Here is a 24,777-nt window from a genome sequence, read left to right as displayed (position 1 = left end):
TTGCTGTTGCAGACTACAACTCCCATGATGCCCCAAAAAAGCCTTATGGCGCCCGCAGCGGCTGGGGCACGGCACACGGCTGCCGGTCTGTGTATATACAGGATCTCTGCCCCCCGGGACGCCGCTCCGGCTCAGAGCGAGTGATACGCCTTGGAAGTCCGACTGTTGACAAAATCTGCTTTCTTGAACATGGCCTGGAGGCGAAGGAAAAGAAAGATTTTTTTTTTTTATTTACATTTTTTTTTCTTTTTCATAATGAAATCTTTATAAAAATATACGGCCGTTTATCCAATCAGTGGCTTCATTAAATTCCCGATAATACTAATAATATCTCATAATAAGGGAAACCGACACCAATGATCATTTTTCTCCGTGTGGCCGCCTGTTACGTAATTATATCTACCTGTAAAAAATAAAACATAATATATATAAAAAGATTTTCATGTTTAGAAGAGACTGCCGAGGTTCTGGAAGCTTATGATAGAAATTTAAAGTTCCCATCCTATTAAGGTGATAACAGCAGCCATTTCTCTAGGTTTCGCAGGGCGGATGTCAGTCTTTACCTTCTTGTAGGCGCCGTGCTGGTCCTGGTGTTGCCACATGGAGTAAAGCACCACGGAAGCCACGCGGCCGGTCTTCGTGTTCATATTACTGAAAAGGAGATGCGTTTAGTCAGCCGGCGCTCACGTTTCAGCCTGGGGGGGGGGCATTATTCCTGGTATACGGGGTTACAATGGATGCACATGAAGAGTTAACTCCGTATTAACCAGGATCTGCTCACTGGCGCTGGTACCAAGTGAAGCCCCCCCCCGCCACTCCATCCCCGGGAGGGGGTCTTCACTTGGTCCCGACGGTTTCGGTTCTCATGCCCACCTGTCGCTCATGCTGAGGTTGACGAGCTTGCGCACCCCGCCGCTGTTGAGAAGCGCCCGCGCGTTTTGGGAGCTGTCGGAGACCAAGTTGCTCAGCACGTAGCAGACCGAGGCCGCGGTCTCGTTGGCGACGTTGGAATCCGGCAGCGAATCCGGCAGCAGGTTCACCAGATCCGGCAGCAGATCCTTGGCTGGAAGAGGCAACAAAGTTACGGCTTAAAAGAAGTTCCTTCTCCGCGAGGTCGAGAGCGACTTATACAGCAGGAGGTAAAATCCCAAACACTCCCAGCCATCCGCGTGCCCCGGGCCGCACTCACCGATGTCACTCTGCAGGGGGCGATTGCGAGACAGGTTCCTCAGCAGCGAGACGGCCGTCCTCTTCACTCCGGGGTCGCTCGAGTGCAGCATCTTCCGGATGTGCTGGAGGCCGTTCTCCCGCTGAACAACGGTCTGCGCCACGGCAACCGGCATCTGCGGGGAGGGATTCAAAATGGCCGCCATCAAGGGGTGCAATAATACAACGCATGGGGCAGGTTCTTCCCCGGCACGGGCATCCTTATCAGGGTTATTACAGAACAGAAACTGTTTGGGAAGCTTTTTAAGCTTCTATGGCAACGGCCTATCAGTGCCTGTTTTTATGTCCTGTGACCATTAAGCATTCCCTCAAAAAATAATTATAGTTGAGAATTAATCAGCAGAGTAAGTGGAACCGCAGCTTTAGAGGACGGACGCTTTATCCGCATGCGCAACCCGCGGCCTCTAAGAGCTCCGAAGAATGCGATTTCTGTACCAGGCTGTACCGTTACTCCGCGCTACACGCATCCCGGGGTCACAGGGGTCGGCTCTGAGTGATGGGCAATAAAACCCAGGGCAGCATTAAAGAGAACAGGGCTGCCGTCAATCAAACCTCACAGACCCGGGGGATGGGCCCCTTCCTTTTAGCTTGTTTTTCTAGACCCCAAAAATTCACAGAATTTTTTTTTTAGCATTTACATTCTGCTGCGAAATGATAAAATATCGCAAAAAACAGAAAATTCTCTGTAATATTTACCTAAAAGCTTTAAAAAAATTAAATAAAATGAACTCTCGGCTGCTCCTCACGGGAAGATTTCCCGTTCCCTTGGAAACAAAAACCAAAAACATTCTATAAAATCTTTTACAGAAACCGGAATGTTTGCAGCGCGGGCAACAAAATATAAAAAGGGGGGGGGGGACACAACGAGGGCGACGATTCTCCCTAAAAGCTCGTGGGACGTCGGCTACATCCGTGCGACTCGGAGAAAAGACCCCAAAACACCGACAGCTGCCCCCGGAATCCCACAAATAAGCTTCAAACCTACAAATGAAAAATGCAACGGGATGAAATATAAAAGAGAAACCTTTTTACCCGGCACTAAGAGGCAGAATCTCCTCTTAAGTGGATAAGTGGAACAGCCTCCCAGCAGAGGTGGTAGAGGGTAATACAGCGAGGGGATTAAACATGCATGGGATAGACATACGGCTCCTGGATCTAAGACGAGGCCAACGACTGATTAAGGTTTGAGTCTTTACAGCAGGAGAGACGGGGGCCGGATGGGGGCCAAGGTTACTATTTATGAGCCTTTTTGAAACAAATCTCACACTCTGACCCGAGTAACCAAAGCACCCGAGAGTCCGGCCGGAGACCGACCTGCGGGGCATTTAGCCAAATTATTTATCTCCCTGAACAAAGAATCCGGCAGTCACGCGGCCACCGCAAAGAATATTCCCATCCGCTTATTACGTGACTTTATTATTAATTCGCGTTACACCTCGTGCCAAGCAGGGCGCTCACATTACGCTGCGTGTTCTCACCAGGTCTGCTCGTCACGGAGAGACTGAGGGGGTCTCAATATCTCCGGCTTGGGGGGGGGGTGCGGGGGAGAGAGAGAGCGGGGACAGGAGAGACATTTAAATCCATAAAGGACGGGAGGGAAGAGACCGGAATCCAACACTAGAGAGTCAGAGACTGAGATGGAAGAAGATTTACTGAGAGGGGGGATAAGTGGAAGGCCGGACCCTCGTAAATCAGCGTTTTTATACAAAAGCCCTTTATGTGAAATCCCCGGAGAGCCTAAATTCAGCCAAATACCACCGAGGGCGAGAAAAAAATTACTATTTATTACCACGAATCGCTGGGGTTTTTTTTTTTTTTTCCACCCCCCCCCCCAGAGCTGTATAAAGTAATATTTTGGGTGACTTTCCCGGCTCAAACACCGAGCCGATGCTTTATGGCGATGCTAATGAAGTCCGTTCCTCCATAGACTTTCATTAGTCTGAGAGTCCAGCTGGGTGATTAAGACCGAGCCGTTCTATTCCTTCCTACAGGCAGTATGATAAGGAGTCGGGGTGTTTAGTAGATCGGGGGCCAGATAACAGAGCGAGAGATTTATGGAAGTTTATTGTTAATCTGATACGGGGAATAAATTAATTGGGAAACTCATTTAAAAGTCGATAACCCCTAAATTGCAGTGATTTTTATGCTTAAATCATCAGAACATTCGTTTGGACGCAGAGCGCGTGGTACTTACAGGTCCGTTACCGGCCGTGAGGTTCTGCAGCGCCCCGAGAGACGCTTCCTGTGTGTAATTTCGGCTGCTCTTGGCGATCAGGGAGAGGTACATGCGCAGAACGATGGAGTGCCAGAGCCATTCCACCCCCCGGGGGTTACTCTTCTCCTCCGTCATGGGAGTGTCCTGCCACGTCTATAAAACAGAAAAAGCGTTATGTCGGCAAAACCAATAACTCATGCGTCACTGTATTACCTTCTACCACCTCTGCTGGGAGGCTGTTCCACGTATCCAACACACCTCCCCCACATTTACCTCTTTAATCTTCCTGCTGCGTGACCCAAAGCAGCCGACGCTCTTATTGTCTTCGGCGAGGTCTCTCCGCGGGGTGAAGATGTTCTGGGTGAAGGCGCTGGGCAGCTCGGCCTCCAGCTGGTATGACAGGTTGTGTAAAATACAAACGCAGCTCTCAGTGGCCTGGGAAGCACAAAACAGACAAACGAGAATAATAAATAATAATAATAATAATATTATAATAAACAATATATGAAAAACAATAACCAATGATAATTATAAAATATTTTCACAATTATTATCATTATATTTTATATTACTCTGTGTTGATAATCAATAACATAAAATTGTAAGAATTTTATTTATAATAATCATTGTTTATTGTTATTTATAATATGTTATTGTTTATAATATTATTAATAATAAAAATACAATATTATAAACAACAACAAACATTATAAATAAAATCAAATATTTTTACAATTATAATTTTGTTACCGATTATCCTCAACAGAATAAAATTATTATTATTATTATTATTATTAAGATCACTTTATAGATATAACAATTAGAACATCTGATTTTATTGTGATGATAAAAGTTATACAATAAGCCACTATATTTACTTTGTTTTATGATAAAATTGTTATATCGATAGAGCGATACACACCGCTACTTATTATTTATAGGCTCGCTCGCTCTGTTAAAATATTGCGTTTAGCTCGTTTTTTTGGGTATTGATTACCCCAATAACAGAGCTCCAGGGGGCAATTGATGGGGTTTACCGGGGTTACCTTGTCGTCCGGTCGGTAGTCAGCGATGCTTCTTCTGGCGTAATACACCAAAGCGTCAATCAGCCCATCGCATTCCCGCATAGACTTCCTGCCCTCGGGGCCGGCGGAGCTCATATTCCTGCAGGGTAACAGCGGACACAGTCAGGGGCAGATATTCCCAAACACCGGCCGTAAGTGAAGTCTGCGGCGAAACCCGACTGCAGTAAAATCACGATAGAGCGCAAAACACCAGAGCGTGACCAGGAGCGCTGTTTGCGGCAGCCATAAAGCGTTCTCCACAGATAATTAAATATTTCACGTCGTAGAAACAGGAAGCGCAAATAAAAAAAAAAAAAAAAAGCACAGAAAAAAATATAAATAAATTGGAAAAATGTAACTTTGGTGAAATTGTTAAATGTTCCGCTTATGACTATTAAAATGTTTTAAATAATTGTCCTAGAGCCATAAATCCTCCGCTTTAAAAAGAGTAACCGGCAGCTCCGGGGAATTTGCTACAAAACGCAGTAATTTGCTCAAACGGATTGAGATTTCCCAAAATGTTTGCTTTCGGGGCAAAAATTTGGCTTCAAGTAACTACACGTCCCCCCCCCCCCAACAACGGATTTAAAAACATTTAACCGAGCGATGATGCCTCTGGCGACAAGTCTATGCGGCTATCCCAGCAGCTCGCCGGAATTCTGATCCAACGGGGGGGGGGGCGGATATCGCCTTTACGGGAAAAGAAATTCCAAGAAATAAAAGATGAAATAAGGGAGCCGATAAGGGATAAGGAACGGGGGTCATTAAAGGATCAGATGACGCAGCTTCAGGCGAAACCGATTAATATTATCTACAAACACGGCAACAGAGAGATACCCGCGTATGGGGGCAGATGGGGGGGGGCAGATGGGGGCAACAGCCCCGGGGCTTTAAACAAATGACAATTTATATAAAAAAATAATGAAAGATTAATTTATTTTAAAGGATTTTCCTTGTTATATAATATAATAATATTTGTATTTATTGGTTTATATTGCGCCATCATATTCCATAGCGCTGTACAATGTGTAGACAGGACATAAGTAATAAATAACAATCATGTGACCGCCACGGGCGAGGAGGGCCCTGCGCACAGGAGCTTACAATCTACATTAAAACAATATGTTCAGAAAGTAACAAAAACTGCAGAATTTCCCCCTTTTATAAGAATCGTCGTTCCGATCCCCGCCCCAAACCCTTCCCGGAAATAATGATTTCATTTTCCTGGGAATGCCACAAAAAAAGAGGTGCTGATAGGCTGTTGTCATAGAAACGGTAAAAATGTTAATGATTCTGTGTTTTTTATGATTAAATCTTAAGAAGAAAGAAAAACAAATGAGGGATCTGCTGAAAAATAAATAAAACAGATGAGGTTTTTTGTTCCGATATCACAAGGCGTCTGAATCTACAAAAATACACAAAAACACAACTGATTACAAAAAACTAAAATACCGAGGGGGGGGGATAGATTTTATCACGGGGGGGGGGGGTAATCTCAAGGTTTATTTATTTATCATGCTGGAGAGGGGGCTTAATGGTTTGTGTGGAACAGCAGCTTTACACAAGCGGCCATCCTGTTTCACGTTTACTCCCAACCCTCCTTTTATTGTAACAAACGCCAGGGGGTATTTATCGAGCGCGGGGTAATTAGTCGAGTGCATCCTTCACAATATTCTTACAGGCTCCTATATTTAGGGGAAACCCCAACACCCCAACCTCTCACCTTATGCCCCCTGATACAGTAATATAACCCCCCCAGCGCTGTATACAGTAACATAACCCCCCAGCGCTGTATACAGTAATATAACCCCCCCAGCGCTGTATACAGTAATATACCCCCCAGCGCTGTATACAGTAATATAACCCCCCCAGCGCTGTATACAGTAATGTAACCCCCCAGCGCTGTATACAGTAATATAACCCCCCCAGCGCTGTATACAGTAATATAACCCCCCCAGCGCTGTATACAGTAATGTAACCCCCCAGCGCTGTATACAGTAATATAACCCCCCCAGCGCTGTATACAGTAACATAACCCCCCAGCGCTGTATACAGTAATATAACCCCCAGCGCTATATACAGTAATATAACCCCCAGTGCTGTATACAGTAATATAACCCCCAGTGCTGTATACAGTAATATAACCCCCCCAGCGCTGTATACAGTAATATAACCCCACAGCGCTATATACAGTAATATAACCCCCAGTGCTATATACAGTAATATAACCCCCAGCGCTGTATACAGTAATATAACCCCCCAGCGCTGTATACAGTAATATAACCCCCCCAGCGCTGTATACAGTAATATAACCCCACAGCGCTGTATACAGTAATATAACCCCCAGCGCTGTATACAGTAATATAACCCCCCAGCGCTGTATACAGTAATATAACCCCCCAGCGCTGTATACAGTAATATAACCCCCAGCGCTATATACAGTAATATAACCCCCCCGCGCTATATACAGTAATATAACCCCCCCGCGCTATATACAGTAATATAACCCCCCCGCGCTGTATACAGTAATATAACCCCCAGCGCTATATACAGTAATATAACCCCCAGCGCTATATACAGTAATATAACCCCCAGCGCTGTATACAGTAATATAACCCCCCAGCGCTGTATACAGTAATATAACCCCCCAGCGCTGTATACAGTAATATAACCCCCCAGCGCTGTATACAGTAATATAACCCCCCCAGCGCTGTATACAGTAATATAACCCCCCAGCGCTGTATACAGTAATATAACCCCCCCAGCGCTGTATACAGTAATATAACCCCCCCCCCAGTGCTGTATGCAGACCTGGAGCCACCGTTTGATATTTTGGGTGACTTTCCCGGCTCAAACACCACACTGAGCTGATGCTTTATGGCGGTGCTAATGAAGTCCCTTCCTCCATAGACTTTCATTAGTCAGAGAGTCCGACTGGGTGATTGAGACCGAGCGTAGTTTGAATCTGATCCGGGGAATATTCTCCCCTTTAATGCATCCTCTGCCTGGATCCGGATAATAAAATTCTTATAACGTGAAGACATCGCTGCAGTCTGATCCTCATCACCCCGAGCCGTGATTTAAAGGACGTAATTATTCCCCAAACCTGCATTTAGCGGCCCAGACGCTTCCACATCGTGAGCCCCGGAGTTATGAAATCCAAAGTAACCTGAAACACGCGTGATTTATGAGTGTTTAGTGTCCGTGTTTATCGTTCAGACAGAACGATTTCATGCGTAACCTGCAGAGTCTGTAACCGGCCCTCGGGCCGCGCCGGGCGGCCACCAAACCCCACACAGCGCTCCGTGCGGATTAATGATTAGCTCCTGAGCTCCAATAATTCTTATCGGCGGTTTAATGTTTTACAGACTGTCGCAAAGATCGGTTCCTGCTCAGCACTAAAAGGGTTAAAGGGCCGTTCTCTTATCAAAATACCAAAAGCAACGAAACCTTCATTCAAAAACCGTAACAATCGGAAGAATCTCGCAATCTGCGGCTGCTCTTTGTGCTTCAATCTCAAACCCCAGACCCCGCCGGCAGATCGGCCCCATCCGGCCCCCGTCTAGTCGCCCGTTTCTCCCGCTGTAACGACTCAAACCTTAATCAGTCGTTGGTCTCGTCTTAGATTCAGGAGCCGTATGTCTATCCCATGCATGTTTAATCCCCTCGCTGTATTACCCTCTACCACCTCTGCTGGGAGGCTGTTCCACTTATCTACCACTCTCTCAGCAAAGTAAAACTCCCTTCTGTTCTATCTTAGCCTCTGACCCTCTAGGGGATTTTGTACATAGGGGTTAATAAAAAAAAATAAACCGATCCCAACACTCAGGATGAGGTGCAATAAACGGGCGGTAATTACGGTTCCTGTCTAATAATTCTGAGTAAAAGGGAATATAAATAAAGGATTTCTCAGGAAACTGTAACTGCCCCCGCTCTTTAACCCTTCGCGCCTGGGAGCGGAGAACCACCGGTCCATTACTTTGTACCAATAAGAAAGGGATAAGGAAGAGAAGAACTTTACTGGGGGCGCCCGCCGGGGTCTTATTCTACAATTATAGATTTCACTTATTATAACGTTTTCAGCCATTTGTATGATTCTCGCTCTGTTATCTGACCCCCGATCTACTAAACACCCCGACTCCTTATCATACTGCCTGTGGGGAGCAATAGAATGGCTCGGTCTTAATCACCCAGTCAGACTCTCCGACTAATGAAAGTCTATGGAGGAACGGACTTCATTAGCACCGCCATAAAGCATCAGCTCAGCATCAGTGCGGTGTTTGATCTGGGAAAGTCGCCCAAAATATTACATGACAGATTCAGGAGCCGTATGTCTATCCCATGCATGTGGAAATCCCTTCACTGTATTACCCTCTACCACCTCTGCTGGGAGGCACCCTCTCAGTAAAGTAACTTCAAATTGTAAGGGAAATCTTGGCCAAACCACCCGCTGCTCACCGGTTCCAAGACAACGGAGAAGTTTAGCCAGTTTCGAACGCCACGTGAAATCTCACCCCCCTGTTCATGTGAAGCGCACCGTGCGGGGGTATTAATTATGGATGGAGATTTTATTGCGTCTAAAAAGAACTTTACTGCTTGTTTCTAAAGAACTTTATCCCATCGCCCCCCCCCCCCCATCATTTCTCCTCATCGCGCCTTAAACCGCAGTCATTGGAACTGGAAATCTCGCTCTATTATACTGGAATTGGCAGCAGCAGGAAAAGCACAGAGGGGTAATTGAAAGCGTTGCCCCCCCCTGCAGATTAAAAGCCGGGGTATTTGTAAGGAGTGATTTGGTGTAAAACGCAAACTCGGCCGATTCTGGCCTCCAAACCAGCGGGGCAGATCCTTTTACTTGGATTAAATAAAAGCCCCAGGGGGGGTGTGTGTGAAATGCCGGCCGTTAATTGATGTTCGCGGGTCAGGAATTCTCTACCAAACGCCACAAAACTCGATTACCCGCCGGACTCGCCCGCTCTGCCCTCCGGAACCTTCTGTTGGGGGGGGGGTGCGAGGAGGAGCGCTGCATTGTGCCCCACGTTCATTCTAACTACCCCCCCCCCCGAGTTTGCTAACTGCCCCCATACCCATCCTACAGAGGGGCAAAACCAGGGGGGTTTTCAATACAGCTCAGGATATGACTCCCCGGCCCCCCTGGACGGCACATACAGCCAGCCGCTCACCTCAGGCACCCCGTGGCGTTGTAGAAGATGTCCGAGTCGGTTAAGACCCCGCTCTTGGGGTTGTCGCCTTCGCTCCAGCCGGACCCCGGGATGACTGTGTTCCTGGTGAGCGGACTCAGAGCCTCTCGGATCAGCTGCGGCTTCAGCTGGTCGTTGGATGACAGATTCCACAGCAAACCTACACACAGAGTACTCCGTTTAACGAGCACCAACACGGTCTGTAGCGCTGTACAACAACAACACCTAGGATGTCTCTCTGGTGTATCTATACATTATACAGGGGCCGGTCACTGATTTATCTATACATTATACAGGGGGCCGGTCACTGATTTATCTATACATTATACAGGGGGCCGGTCACTGATTTATCTATACATTATACAGGGGGCCGGTCACTGATTTATCTATACATTATACAGGGGGCTGGTCACTGATTTATCTATACATTATACAGGGGCCGGTCACTGATTTATCTATACATTATACAGGGGGCCGGTCGCTGATTTATCTATACATTATACAGGGGGCCGGCTCGCTGATTTATCTATACATTATACAGGGGGCCGGTCTCTGATTTATCTATACATTATACAGGGGGCCGGTCACTGATTTATCTATACATTATACAGGGGGCCGGTCTCTGATTTATCTATACATTATACAGGGGGCCGGTCACTGATTTATCTATACATTATACAGAGCCGGCTCGCTGATTTATCTATACATTATACAGGGGGCCGGACACTGATTTATCTATACATTATACAGGGGGCCGGTCACTGATTTATCTATACATTATACAGGGGGCCGGCTCGCTGATTTATCTATACATTATACAGGGGGCCGGTCACTGATTTATCTATACATTATACAGGGGGCCGGTCACTGATTTATCTATACATTATACAGGGGGCCGGCTCGCTGATTTATCTATACATTATACAGGGGGCCGGTCACTGATTTATCTATACATTATACAGGGGGCCGGTCACTGATTTATCTATACATTATACAGAGCCGGCTCGCTGATTTATCTATACATTATACAGGGGGCCGGTCTCTGATTCATCTATACATTATACAGGGGGCCGGTCACTGATTTATCTATACATTATACAGGGGGCCGGTCACTGATTTATCTATACATTATGCAGGGGCCGGTCACTGATTTATCTATACATTATACAGGGGGCCGGACACCGATTTATTTATACATTATACAGGGGCCGGTCACTGATTTATCTATACATTACAGACGTCTCTCCCGGACCCTCCGCACCTGTGATCTGTCTCTTTGTCTCCAGGTCCTGGGTCTCCCGTAGTAGTTGGAGCAGGGTGCTGAGGCCGCGCTGGTCACAAACCTCCAGTTTGTTATCGTTATCTTCGAACACCAAGTTCCTCAGAGCCGCTGCCGCCACTCGCTGGACGTCTTCATCGTCGCTGCTCAGAAGCCGTAAGAGCCGCGGAATCCCCCCCAGGACAAAAACCTGCAGAGTGGGAGATAAAAACGGGATTCACCGGCTACAATACTCATCTCTGGCTGCTTTATTCAGTATTTTGGTAGAGAGCACCAACAACTTTATGTAGATAAGTGGAACAGCCTCCCAGCAGAGGTGGTAGAGGGTAATACAGTGAGGGTTTTAAACATGCATGGGGTAGACATACGGCTCCTGAATCTAAGACGAGGCCAACGACTGATTAAAGTTTGAGTCTTTACAGCAGGAGAAACGGGGAGAATAGACGGGGGCCGGATGGGGCCGATCTGCCAACACGTTCTAGGACAGGCACTTGAGTGTGAGGATAGCAAGTGCGCACTCAACACTATCTCCCAAACAGTGATTGCCCCTACACACGGTCTTCTTTCGTCACGGGATATAAGGATATTCAGCATGTAACGTACGGGGGGCTGATGTGGCCCCCGGGGGCCGGAATGAGCGGCACACGCGCACTCGCTTTGTCAGCACTGCTCACCTGTCCAGCACACAAAGGGTTACAGCGTGTTTATAACGTGGCAGTGCCAACTACACTGGGAAGCCGCGTCCCGGCATCCGCGGGCAGACAGAGAATAACGGCTTCATTCAGGTATTTAATTAAAAAATATTTGCAGCGGCCCCAGCGGCCCCTCATACACAGAGAGACCCTCTGCGGGCCAAGTTCTTTGATGGGCATGTCTGGTGCCACGGTAACGACGTAACATGGCACCGTGCGCTCACGTGGCCACTAACTCACCCCCGACTCGTGGATTCCGCGGCCGCGTTATCAGCGGAGATACGATGTATCCCGACTACCAACAATCGCCCTGCCGATGAAATGTACAGCGCTACGGCATATGATGGCGCCAGCTAAATAAATAATTATATAAGATTTGCGGCGTCTTTTATTTCCGTTACATTCCACCCCAACCACACTGCCTCTAAGACAATAGATTGTTAGCTCTTCATCCCAGTTTTGCTGATTTTGCTCAAATTTTTCACCTTGACTGATTGCTAGCTCTTCGGTTCGGGGGGGGGGGGACATTCTTACACATCACGGTCGGCCGGGCATGGCGGAGATTCTGCTGACCCCCGGCAGGCGGCCTCACATGCTACACGCCATGGCACCGCCAATGAACTCCGGAGATCGTCCCGAATTCCTCAGGGGATTAAATCCTCGCCTCGCCCGGCCCTTTGTGTTTTATGAGAACGTCTCGGGGTTTGATGTGAAATTCCAGCCGCATGAAAAGCGATCGCATCATCCGCGCTGACATCATCAGCTTTATTACTCAGAAGCCTTCGCGCCGTCAGCGTCTTAAGAGAAGAATGGGGTTTATTTCCCCCGTTTAATTTATAAAGCCGGTTCCTGCTGTTTCTATACACATTATCGGGGCTTTTAGGGCCGTAGAACCCTGCGATCCCCTCATACCCCGCAAACATTCTGACCTCCTAGAAAAGAGGGGCATCAGGGGAGGAGAGAGAGGGGCATCACTCAGGGGAGGAGAAAGGGACTGGCCCAACAGATCAGGGACACTTGGCAGGTACGGGAGCGGGTTGCAGCATGTATTAAGCGTATATTTATAGTCAGGGTGGCTCGTAGGGATTAAACATGGCGTCAAATGGTTTAAATGCCCTGCAGGAGACTGATGTGCCAGCGGCTGGGTATCTCTGACTGCGGCGGATTACAGTCCGGAGTCAGAATCAGGAGGTGAGCTGGCAGGAGGTTCCGCTTCGCAGAATGAATTCATTATACAGAGATCTATTATAATTTATACATAATCCAGGTGCCAGGGGCGAGCCGTCAATCAAACCGACAATCAAGTGCTTCCAACATCAGACTCAAACCTTAATCAGTCGTTGGTCTCGTTTTAGATTCAGGAGCCGTATGTCTATCCCATGCGTGTTTAATCCCCTCACTGGATTACCCTCTACCACTTCTGCTGGGAGGCTGCTCCACTTTTCTACCACCTTCTCAGAACAAAAAAAAACAAAACACAAAACTTCCTTCCATTCCATCTCAGTCTCTGATCCGCTAGTATTTTGGTCTCTTGTAACTTTTTCTCCTGCGCTCCTCTGAATCTCGGCGTTTTACTCACTCGTCTCCGCGCCTCCGACTTCTGGAAACACTCATGTTGAATAAAACTCGCCGCGGCCGCCGTCCATTGGGGGGAAGACGCCTCGTCCTTTAGGATGCTTATCGCCCTCTCCAGCGTCATGTCCACTTCTGACACCACGGGCACGTTGCTGAGAGACACAAAATTCATTAAAAAAGAAATCTAAAAAAGCGTAAAACCAACTAAAAACGTACGGGATCCATAAATTAGGTTTTTTTTACGTTTTTGGACGTTAAATAAATCTCGATTCCCTGACCCGATCTGGGAAAAGTTTGGTTCCTGCCGTTTAATTTATGGTTTTGGACGCTAATCTGTTAAAATATCTCGTTAGGAACATCTGAAAACCTGCGTTCTGCTCGATATTTTGGGTTTTCGGGGGAGGGGTGAATATATAATATTATATATATATATATATATATATATATATATACACACCCTACTTATTTATACAGAATACATACTTACCCTGCTAGAGCTCCCTCTGAACGAACATGCGCGATTCCAGTGCCGCTACCTCCAGCCATCCCGGTGGTCACGATGCCCCTTCTTCCGCCGACATCCATCCCCCCGCCAGCGCCCCCTATAGATTCCCTTCCACTGAAGGTGGTCCTGACCGTGCTCTCCTGCCACCTGGACCTTACGGATTGGCCCTTACCGGACACCGGCGACATCAGAGACCTCACTTGACCGACGGCGCCCGGCGGCACCCGGTACAGGTCGTTCTCCACGAGGTTATTCATGCTGCGGCTGTTTCTGGACTGCAGGTGCAGGTGGGAAGCCGGACTGGTGGGGGCGCTGGTGAGAAAGACAGAGTCGTGGCCGCTCTCTCCCGGGTAGAACCTGTGGCCGACGCTCTGACGGGCTTTCCCGTGCCCTACGATCTCCGAGCGCGCGTAGCGAGCGCCCACCGTGCCGTACCACGGGCTTCTGCCAACGCTCGTCTTCCCGTCATAGGCGGTCACGTCCCGGGCTCTCTCGGGCGAGACTTCCACTCTGACCATCGGGCGCCTCTGAGCGGTCGCATCGCTCTCGTATTTCCATTGGCTGTATTGGGCCCGGCTCCGGCTGTAGCCATTTTCATACGGAATCGTCTAAACAAAAATAAACAAAATTCTTTTAAGCTGGTGTAAGGAAGTGCTCACAGGAGCATGCGCAACGCACAATTGCTTCCCCCAGACAGCTGTGCAAATAAAGAAGTTCCCCGCCTGCGTTTATTCAGCGACATTCTATACAAAGTAACTCTGAGGTTAAACACTCGAAGAAACGACCTCTGTAAACGATTCTTTTCTCTCTCTGTCTGACGGGAGCTGCCGGGTTTGTTTTGTGTTCTCCGGGCAGATTTTTCTACCTGTTGTGCAAACAAAAGGTCGGCGGCTCATTCAAGCGGCTCGTGGGAAGATTAATGCCCCCCCCAGGGGAGCTGCCACCTTCCAGCTTCCTACCCGGCGGATTCCAGAGCCCCGGAATGTTCTTCTTTGTTACGGATTATCTGCAGATCGCTGGAAGCCATGGGGGTGGCGAGGAGCGAGGTTTCCCTTAATGCCCCGGTTTGTTAAATCAATAAGGATTGTTTGCCCCGATTAGCGGAATCCAAGGAGGGCCCCATAGAGGGCCAAAAAACCAAAAACAGGACAGGCGGCGAAAAAAAAGAATTGCGATTTTTTTTTTATGCAACAAATTCCCGGCCTTTCTATTAGAAATTAGATTAAAATATATTTCCATAATATATAAGAATATTAATTAATAATAATTATCTATGGGGTTTAGACACAAATAAATAATTATATAATAATATAATTATTACGGGAGGTATAATAAATACTAATTATCTAATAATTATTACTACTAATAATAATAATACAAATAAAGGAACAGCGGTACTTCGTTAATCATACAAATTATTTGACAAATTAATGGGATTATAACATTTTGGCCCTTTTAAACAGATAGGGTTTTGATCCATGCATTGTGCTAATCGGACTATTAGAGGTCTCGGGGGGGGGGGGGGGGGGTTAAAGCTACGGCATAGACATTAAGTATTATTTTGGGAATTGTCCAGAGAGCATTGAAGGCCAGAAGTAAGGAAAGAATTACAGAAATGATCTAATTTCAGTTTTTTTCCCCAAACGCACCTTGATGGTTTCGTAGTTCTTGGTGGGCGAGGACGCCGGGAGTTTTTTCGTAGCGGTCGCGCTGTGAATGACTTGGTCCGGGACGCTGACCGCGCGATGTATGTTTCCTGCGAGACAAAACAAAAGCAACAAAAATAATATAAAAATCGAGGATTCCAAGAAAAATATTTGCATTACTTGGCGGCTGCGATTTTTAAAATTTTCTTTTTCCGCTGGACGGCGGCTCCAGGATTCGGGGCAGGTTTTGGGCATAACTAAATCCGGCAGCTCGTGGCAGAGCCAGCATTATCTGAACAATTTACCGTCCTGTTTCCTCCTATTCCTGCAACTTCAACAACAGAAGAGATGGGGAGGAAAAAGAATGCAAATCCTGGCACTGTGTATGGGTCAAATGCCCCAAAATGAATTAATTTCAATTTTTTTTTTTTTATTCCACTGTCTGCGGTGAGTGACGGGAGATATTAAGGGAGCGCGGTGAATGCGACATTTAAAAGAAAAATATGCCACACCTTTTAACCTTTTCAGTGCCAGAAAGGACGGGCAATGCATTTACGGAAAGGGTGTGACGGCGGGGGTAACGGCAAATCTCTCTGCGGGCACACAGACGTAAAAAAAATCATCATAAAAACAGGTGAAACACATAATAATAATACTAACATTTCACATTTTGTGTTCCTTCTTTCCTGTGCTTAGAAGACGCTGAAGCTTTACCGAGAGAAGTGGAACAGCCTCCCAGCAGAGGTGGTAGAGGGTAATACAGCGAGGGTATTAAACATGCATGGGATAGACATACGGCTCCTGAATCTAAGACGAGACCAACGACTGATTAAGGTTTGAGTCGTTACAGCAGGAGAAACGGGGGACTAGACGGGGGGCCGCCGGGGGCCTCCGGTAATGCTTGAAAATATTTTGGAAGCGGACAGGCTGGGCGAGCGGCGTTTGCGTTATTTGGTTGCCGGCCGGCCAGTATTTGGTGGCGAGGTGTGAGGGGAGCCGCAGAATTCCGATACATTCCATCCCATCACTCCCAGCACGAGGCAGGAGATCGCTTACCGGGGCAGTGAAGCCACGACAGGCACTTTAACGACGACGACAGCCGCTTAATATTTTTGTGGTGCGCCATTTGCAAATAAGTGGGGTTCTGCAGAAGACCCCCGTATGCATTTGCCCCCTCCATGCCCCCCAGGAGATGTATTCGCCCATCAGTGCCTGCGATATACTTACTGTCAGTCTACTCTAATGAGATGCCCCGCGCACATGCACAGAAAGCACTCTCTTCAATGAGAGTGCTTCCCAACTCTGATTGGCTGCTTTAACCTCCAGGTGTTCAAAACAAAATAAAAAACAAAACAAAATATGACTCCCATGACTCTCAGCCAAGTCACAATAGCTCAAGGTTTACCTGTTCACTTTATAATAATTTTTAACTATTTAAATTAATTTTATTAATATTTTCATTTTTTCCCCTCCAAATTGACGCGTTTACTTTAAAATTATTTTACTTCCAGGTAGCGGAATTTTTCAAGTTTATTTTGTGAGAAAGGAAAAAAAAAAAACAACCCCAAACCCCCCCCCCCCCCCATTATAACAAAGAAATCGTTCACACTTTAGAATTTCAAACGAAAAAATGAAAAAAGCTTGACTGTCTGCCATCACCACGCCGGGGGCAATTGGGGCAAAAAGTCCCTGAAAACAAACCCGTTACAAAGAAATCTTTATGATTCACTTTATACACGGCCGGAAAATACTAACTGAGCCAACTCATCGAAACACCAAACATAAAACCCCGGGGGTAGTTTTTGCCCCCATAATATAAAGTTTTCAGGCAGCTGCATATCAGCCGTTTGTATGATTCTCGCTCTGTTATCTGATCCCCGATCTACTAAACCCCCCGACTCCTTATCATACTGCCTGTGGGGGAGAATAGAATGGCTCAGTCTTAATCACCTAGCCGGACTCTCTGACTAATGAAAGTCTATGGAGGAAGGGACTTCATTAGCATCGCCATAAAGCATCGGCTCAGTGTGGTGTTTGAGCCGGGAAAGCCACCCAAAATATCACATGACCGACAGCACCGGCGGCTCCGGGTCTGCAGATAAAGGGGGGTTAAACATTTTTTTCGCTGAGATTTGATTATTTTCTGTCCTTGTTTTGTAATTTTCAGTTTGAAGAAGATCTCGGCTTTGTTGAGAAACGTCACTCAGAGGTGAGTGGAAATAAGGAGGGTTAAAGGGTAGTCGGGGGGTTAATACTCTTTACCCATAAACATAAAACACGCACAGATTGTACCCCCATGAAACATACACAACACAAGAGTACACGTTACATACAAAGCACACGCCATAACAACCCGTGACATCATCTGCTTTCAGAAACAAATAGCTGTCAGAAAACATTCTGCTGGCCTGGAAGACAAGTGGAACAGCCTCCCAGCAGAGGTGGTAGAGGGTAATACAGTAAGCGATCTGCCGCTTGCCCGGTGTAGGTAGGGATAGTCCCTCTAAGGCCGGGATCTGTCCAGATTGTGATGGATGGGAAGGTCAGGGAAGGAATTCTCCATCCATGTCTCTGGAATGGCGATTATCACCTAAGTGTGGGGTTCTTACTTTAGGAATTTTGGGATTCATAGCCGAATGCCAGCGGTTTTCCTTATTTGGTCATATTTATTACCCACCTCGGGGGTCGCATGAAAGGGGGGGCGGCCATTATATTTTGAACTATGCAGAGACCGGGGTGATTAGATTGACTGTAAAACCGCAAACCAGAATTGGGGGTAATTTCTCTGAGAACGAATCCCTCCTTACCTTTTGTCCAAACCGTGATGCCTTCTGAGTTCTGTACATCGTACATCGCCACGGAATGTGACGGCGCTATATTCGATACTGTAGGTGGTTTTATGTTATTTGAGCTATAAGTGGTTTAAAGGTAACTTTCCACCTATAGATCCCGCTGCGCAATTGGCTAGAAAATGTATTCCGAAAACTTTCAATTTTATATCATTATTGTCATAATCCATTGATTAATATAGCGCCAGCGTATGCCACAGCGCTGTACAATAGGTAATAACGAATGAACTTGCATGCGCAGCACCCTGGGGTAGAACGGAAGGCAGCGATCTGGGGTGAGTTCCCATGCAAGTTCAATGGCTCTCACTGTATGAGCTTCTACCACTTCTGCTGGGAGCCTGTTCCACTGATCTACCACCTTCTCAGCAAAGTTGTTGCATAATTCGTGTGATCAGGCCTATTAGACGGCGCAGATATCCCCCCCCCCCGGGGTTACTAGGAGACTGTCACGGGGGTCTCGCCTTTCCTGATTATGTGTTTGAAAGACGCTCTATTAATATTTAAAGCCCCAAACACGCTGAACGCGAGGCCGTCGCTGGCGGGTATCAATATCAACAGAGTCTCACTATTAGCCCCAAATTCCTCCCAGACCAATGGACGGTGGGGAGAGCCCAGAATTGTTCTGGGACCCCCCCCAAGAGGCTTTAAGATGGGTGTTTATCATTAACTCTTTGTGTGCCAGACAGGCGGTGAGCGTATAGAGAGTAACCAGCCGTCCATACATTCAGGTAAAGAGATAAATCACCGAAGGTGTAAAGGAAAAGCATCCTGGGGACCCCTGCTCTCTGTGTGACCCCCGCTCTCTTTGTGACCCCCACAGCTGGGAGGCAATACTTAGTGAAGGCGTCAGTAAAGCAGACATCACTCCCAGTACCAAAAAACAAGTCCAACAAGACCACACAGGGTTAACATCAGCTTCATGTGTGGGAGAGTTTTATGTTACCGCAGCCTGAGTGACCGAGTGACCGGTCAGAGTCCAACAACTGCGAGCAGCGGGAGAATAATGGATACAATCCCTGCGTTAATAACAATAACAACAACAACAACCGCACTGAATAAATCTGTGTCATGTAATAACAACAATAATAATAATAATAATAAATGCACTGGATAAAGTCACTGCATATACACTGTATGGCGGGTAAATACTACTAATAATAATAATAGTCATAATACTACTAATAATACTACTACTACTACTAATAATAATAATAGTCATAATACTACTAATAATACTACTACTACTACTACTACTAATAATAATAATAACAATAACAATAACAATAATAATGTGCACCGGGGGTATTTTTGTCTCCTCGGAGCTGCACACAGATACGGGGGTATTTATAACGCAGCCGTAGCAGCTCGGAGAAAACGGGGACTAAGCCGACAACGTAAAAAAAAAAGCAGTAAAGTTGCGTCAGCTCCTGGATCCTCAGAGGTCTCTTCTTCATATTTATACAGAGATCACAGTGACACACCGCGGCGCGCACACCGTATCCCGGCCCCCCGCAGGGCACTTACCGTTGGAAGAGCTGCCCTTCTTCCTGGCCATGGTGAGCTGGACCTGCTTCTGGATGCGCAGGGATTTGTCCAGCTGCCCCCGGGAGTCGGTCTTCAGCCTCTCCTCCGAGGGCAGAGCCAGACTCGAGCTGTCCAGGTCCACAAAGTGCTTGTAGCCCAGGACCGTCTTGATGTAGCCCTGATCGGCTGCGGGGCTGAGGACTGCGGCCATACCGGGGGTTACTACAACTCCCGGCGTCCTACACCTGCCACCCCAGCAACCGCCTCCACTACCCGCCGCTCTCAGTTCACTAAACCTCCCAGTAACTCGGCCTCCGGTCCTCTGCTGGTTTTTGGCTCGCAGTTTAGCGGAGGCTCCACAAATATGTACAGGGAGGAGGTTTGCCCTGATAGGGGCAGGTGGGGAGGGGCAGATTCACACCCCAGGCGGCTCCTAGCACTGACAATGAGAAGCCCTAAGAGGCAAAAAAAAAAGGAAGCGGCTCGCTTACTGGGAGAGAACTGGTTTCTTATGGAACAAAACCCAGCGCTGGGAGGGGGTAAATCCACCTGGGGCAGTACGCGCCGGGGCTGAGTCTGCATATCAATCACCCGGGTGTCGGGGGCTGAACATGAGTATCCCTGGGCGACAGGGGCGGAACTTCTGTATTCTCCCCGCCTACCCGGGAACTCTCAGGGGTTTTGCCCCAGTCTTTGCCCCAGTCTTGGGGCGAAGGGGCAGATTCTCACGTCACACAGTCTGGATCTGACTCCTTTCTACTGACCCCCCCCCCCCGCTGTGATCATTTATAAGACTCCCAGTTGGTGCTTTTGCTCCCAGTATGTTATGGTTGATATCCCTGCTTGAATACAGGTGACTCGTTTAAATAATGACAAGTCAAGGTTTCCGTGACGGCCGGTATTAGAGCCGTTTTGAGCGCCGCTTCTCTGGATCAACACCCGAATCTGCCAGGTCGCAGGAGCAGGGTCCTGAGGCACCCACTCCCCACCAATTTACCCTTTAAACCCACGGACACCCACGGAACGCCCCCCCGACCGCAGTGGGAAAGCCCACTTATACAATCAGGATTGCGGGCACCTGACCACGTTTCGCAAGGGTAGGCTCCTGGTAGCCGGGCTATTAAAGGGTTAATATTTCAAGCGTGGCAGTGGCCGAGCCTGCGTATCCCCCCGGTGGCAGGGGGCGGACCTGCGTATCCCCCCGGTGGCAGGGGACGGACCTGCGTATCCCGGGTGGCAGGGAGCGGACCCGCGTATCCCCCCGGGTGGCAGGGGGCGGACCAGCGTATCCCCCCGGGTGGCAGGGGGCGGACCTGCGTATCCCCCCGGGTGGCAGGGGGCGGACCTGCGTATCCCCCCGGGTGGAAGGGGGCGGACCTGCGTATCCCCCCGGGTGGAAGGGGGCGGACCTGCTTATCCGCCGGGTGGCAGGGGGCGGACCTGCGTATCCCCCGGGAGGCAGGGGGCGGACCTGCGTGTCCCCGGATGGCAGGGGTCGGACCTGCGTGTCCCCCGGATGGCAGGGGGCAGACCTGCGTGTCCCCCGGATGGCAGGGGGCAGACCTGCGTGTCCCCCGGATGGCAGGGGTCGGACCTGCGTGTCCCCCGGATGGCAGGGGGCAGACCTGCGTGTCCCCCGGATGGCAGGGGTCGGACCTGCGTGTCCCCCGGATGGCAGGGGGCAGACCTGCGTGTCCCCCCAGGGGGCAGGGGGCGGACCTGCGTGTTCCCCCAGGGGGCAGGGGGCGGACCAGCGTATCCCCCCGGTGCCAGGGGGCGGAGCTGCGTATCAGTGATGTGTCAGGTATCTCTAACTGGGGTTATTATTGTTATTAATAATTTTTATGTCTTTTGTCCATTTCGATCGTTTTTTTTATTGATTTCGGAAGATGGTGCAAGTTCGCCCTCTGCTGACAGATATCGGTAGCGCAGGATTATCTTATAAAACAGTCTTTTTTTTTTTGCTGGTATAATAATCACATCACATTAACGTTAATGGGTCCCAGAATAATCCGCAGCTAGAAAGACCACCATATCCAGCAGGCCACCGGCTCGGGTTTCATTCACATCTGTTCTGAGGAGCTTGCAATCTACTCGCATTTTCCCGTAAATCTTGGAATTCTTCTCTTCTTCCTTTAATGTCAGTGGGGCTCTGCGCAGACTCCAAGGAGGGGCCCGGACTACTAAACAGCAGGCCAGGGCCGGCCTTAGGGGTGTGCGACCTGTGCGACCGCACAGGGTGCCATGGTTGCAGGGGCGCCTGACCGGGACTTAGATTAAAGCATCAGTTTTTTTTTTGTGTTTTTTTTTTTAAACTTTATTTAACATCATTCATGTTAAATAAAGTTTTAAAAAAAAACGATGCTTAAATCTAAGTCCCGGTCAGGGGCGCCGAGCGGTTGCTCGTGAAGTTCTCGGCAACCGCTCGGCGCCCCTTACTCTCCGTGACTCCGTCGCTGTGCCGGCATCTCATGTTGAGCGCCGGACTATTCCGGCTCTCAACATGAAATGCCGGCACCGCAGCAGAGCGAGAAGACGGATGCCTCCCGCTCTCACCGCAGGACTCCGGCAACAAGGTAAGTGGGGGGGGTGTAGTTTGAAGGGGCAGAGGGGGGGTGTAGTTTGAAGGGGCAGAGGGGGGGTGTAGTTTGAAGGGGCAGAGGGGGGGTGTAGTTTGAAGGGGCAGAGGGGGGGTGTAGTTTGAAGGGGCAGAGGGGGGGTGTAGTTTGAAGGGGCAGAGGGAGGGGGGTGTAGTTTGAAGGGGCAGAGGGAGGGGGGTGTAGTTTGAAGGGGCAGAGGGAGGGGGTGTAGTTTGAAGGGGCAGAGGGAGGGGGGTGTAGTTTGAAGGGGCAGAGGGAGGGGGGTGTAGTTTGAAGGGGCAGAGGGAGGGGGGTGTAGTTTGAAGGGGCAGAGGGGGGTGTAGTTTGAAGGGGCAGAGGGGGGGTGTAGTTTGAATGGGCAGGGGCGGTAGTTTGAAGGGGCATGGGGGGGTAGTTTGAAGGGGCAGAGAGGGCGGGTAGTTTGAAGGGGGGGCGCCAGAGGAGTAGTCCGCACAGGGCGCCACAACGCCTAAGGCCGGCTCTGCAGCAGGCCGTCCTATTAACACTCATTAGAGCCCTGATTGAGGCTACGAGAACCTGGCTGGGCTAAAGCCAGACACTTGCTGATACAGCCGAGCTGGTCTTGGTGTGGAAAGGGTTAATCGTCGCCAGGGACGGGATTAGCCGAATTAACCGTAATATTGGATAACGAAAGGAGCGGAGATCACAGATCAGCCAAATAAAAAGGAGAGGAGGATTAGGAGGAGAAACACAAGATTCTGGCAAAAAAAATAACAAAAAACAACAAGAAAATCACAAAAGGGACCTAATTACAGAAGGAAAAGTTTCATTTCAGTGTTTTTGGAAATAGTATTTTGAGCCACTTGCCCATTTCCAAAAGTGAGATGTTTTCCACCTAAAATGTGATGATCATAAAATAACGAAATATAGTAACATTCTAACCTAAACGGTGATTTGCTTAAAAGGCTACAGAAAAGTAGCAATTAAACTCTTCATTTTAGTTAAGATCGTTACCATAGAAGCCTGACAAATGATGTCCCTGCAGATACCCCTGGGGTCTAAGGGTATAATTTCATGATTTTTACTTTATTGAGAGGGTGGTAGACCGGTGGAACAGCCCTCCAGCTGAAGTGGTAGAGGGTAATACAGTGAGGGTATTAAACATGCATGGGATAGACATACGGCTCCTGAATCTAAGACGAGATTAAGGACTGTTTAAAGGTTTGAGTCTTTCCTCCTGTGATACCATTTTTTTCTCCCCTGATGCCCCTCTCTCCTCCCCTGATGCCCCCCTCTCTCCCCCCTGATGCCCCTCTTTTCTAGGAGGTCAGAATGTTTGCTGGGTATGAGGGGATCGCAGGGTTCTACAGCCCTAAAAGCCCCGATAATGTGTATAGAAACAGCAGGGAACGGCTTTATAAATTAAACGGGGTAAATAAGCCCCATTATTCCTCTTCTAAATGCCCTGCCCAGTTACACAAATACCCCTGCCCCAGACACACCTCTAACCACACCCCCTAAAATAAAAGTGCCCCTTTGCCCGCATGGCGGTTGGGAGGTGCACCCGCCTGTGTGCTTTTGTCCTCCTAGGTTTACGGATAAACTCTTTGTTGCTCCGAGGGGCTTCTCGGCGGGTCGGCCGCTCCCTCTGACCTCCTCCCACGGCCGAGGACAAAGAAACGGAGCATTTACTCGCAAAATAACAACAAAAAAATGTCCTGGCGGAGAATCCCGAGCGACCCGAAGCAGCAACTCCCAGAAATGCCTCAAATCGCAGAGAAACGCAAACAAACCGAGCGACTTTCATCTCACTGGGGTCCGAAAACAGAGCATTCGCCAAGAAAAAGAGGAAAATGGGGTTTATTTACCCCGTTTAATTTATTAACCCGTTCCCTGCTGTTTCTATACGCATTATCGGGGCTTTTAGGGCCGTAGAACCCTGCGATCCCCTCATACCCAGCAAACATTCTCACCTCCTAGAAAAGAGGGGCATCAGGGGAGGAGAGAGGGGCACCAGGGGGGGGAGAGAGGGGGACAGTTGAACGGAAACCTCCTCTTTTGGGTAAAGGGGGCACAAATTGACGATAAGGGGCGGCCTCGGCTTATCTGCCCCCTCTCCTAGGTTCTCCTATATAAAAAGCTTTGCACATTTAGTTTTCGTTCCTCTCTCTTTCCCTGTGAGGTTATTTTGCCGGACGTGGACCCCGCGTATCGCCGGGAAGAACAAACGAGCAGACCGGCTGCCCTTAGTTTGTGACGGCGGCGCGGACGATCACCCTCAGCCGAACGCTCTATAAACGGCAGCTTTCGCACTCGGCGCTAACGAGGATCAATGCAGATTCCCCGCAGACGCACTTTGTGAATCACGGTTATTTTTGGCAGCGAGGCTTCGGCGTCGGCGGCCGGGCTGCGGATCAGAACGTACGAATGTTCCCAACC

General features: G+C 48.6%; 1 protein-coding gene across 1 annotated transcript; it reads right to left on the bottom strand.

Annotated features, from left to right (window-relative positions):
• Positions 1-131: 131 nt before the first annotated feature.
• Positions 132-19,988, bottom strand: LOC149271933 (plakophilin-2-like). Its single transcript, XM_089506973.1, has 13 exons — positions 19,778-19,988; positions 15,408-15,514; positions 13,741-14,366; positions 13,258-13,405; positions 10,969-11,176; positions 9,690-9,867; positions 4,489-4,606; positions 3,716-3,877; positions 3,422-3,595; positions 1,190-1,343; positions 874-1,063; positions 564-651; positions 132-194 (listed from the first exon to the last, which is right to left on the bottom strand). Exons 1-13 carry the CDS (start codon positions 19,986-19,988, stop codon positions 132-134), a joined length of 2,427 nt encoding a protein of 808 aa, XP_089363099.1.
• Between the last annotated feature and the right edge of the window lie 4,789 nt (positions 19,989-24,777).

This window comes from Sceloporus occidentalis, unplaced genomic scaffold (assembly GCF_023333645.1).
Source record: "Sceloporus occidentalis isolate IW3139 unplaced genomic scaffold, rSceOcc1.0.p SCAF_444, whole genome shotgun sequence".
Taxonomy (NCBI): Eukaryota; Metazoa; Chordata; class Lepidosauria; order Squamata; family Phrynosomatidae; genus Sceloporus; species Sceloporus occidentalis.
Note: the sequence above shows the minus strand (reverse complement) of the source record. Positions and strands in the feature narration are given on the sequence as shown.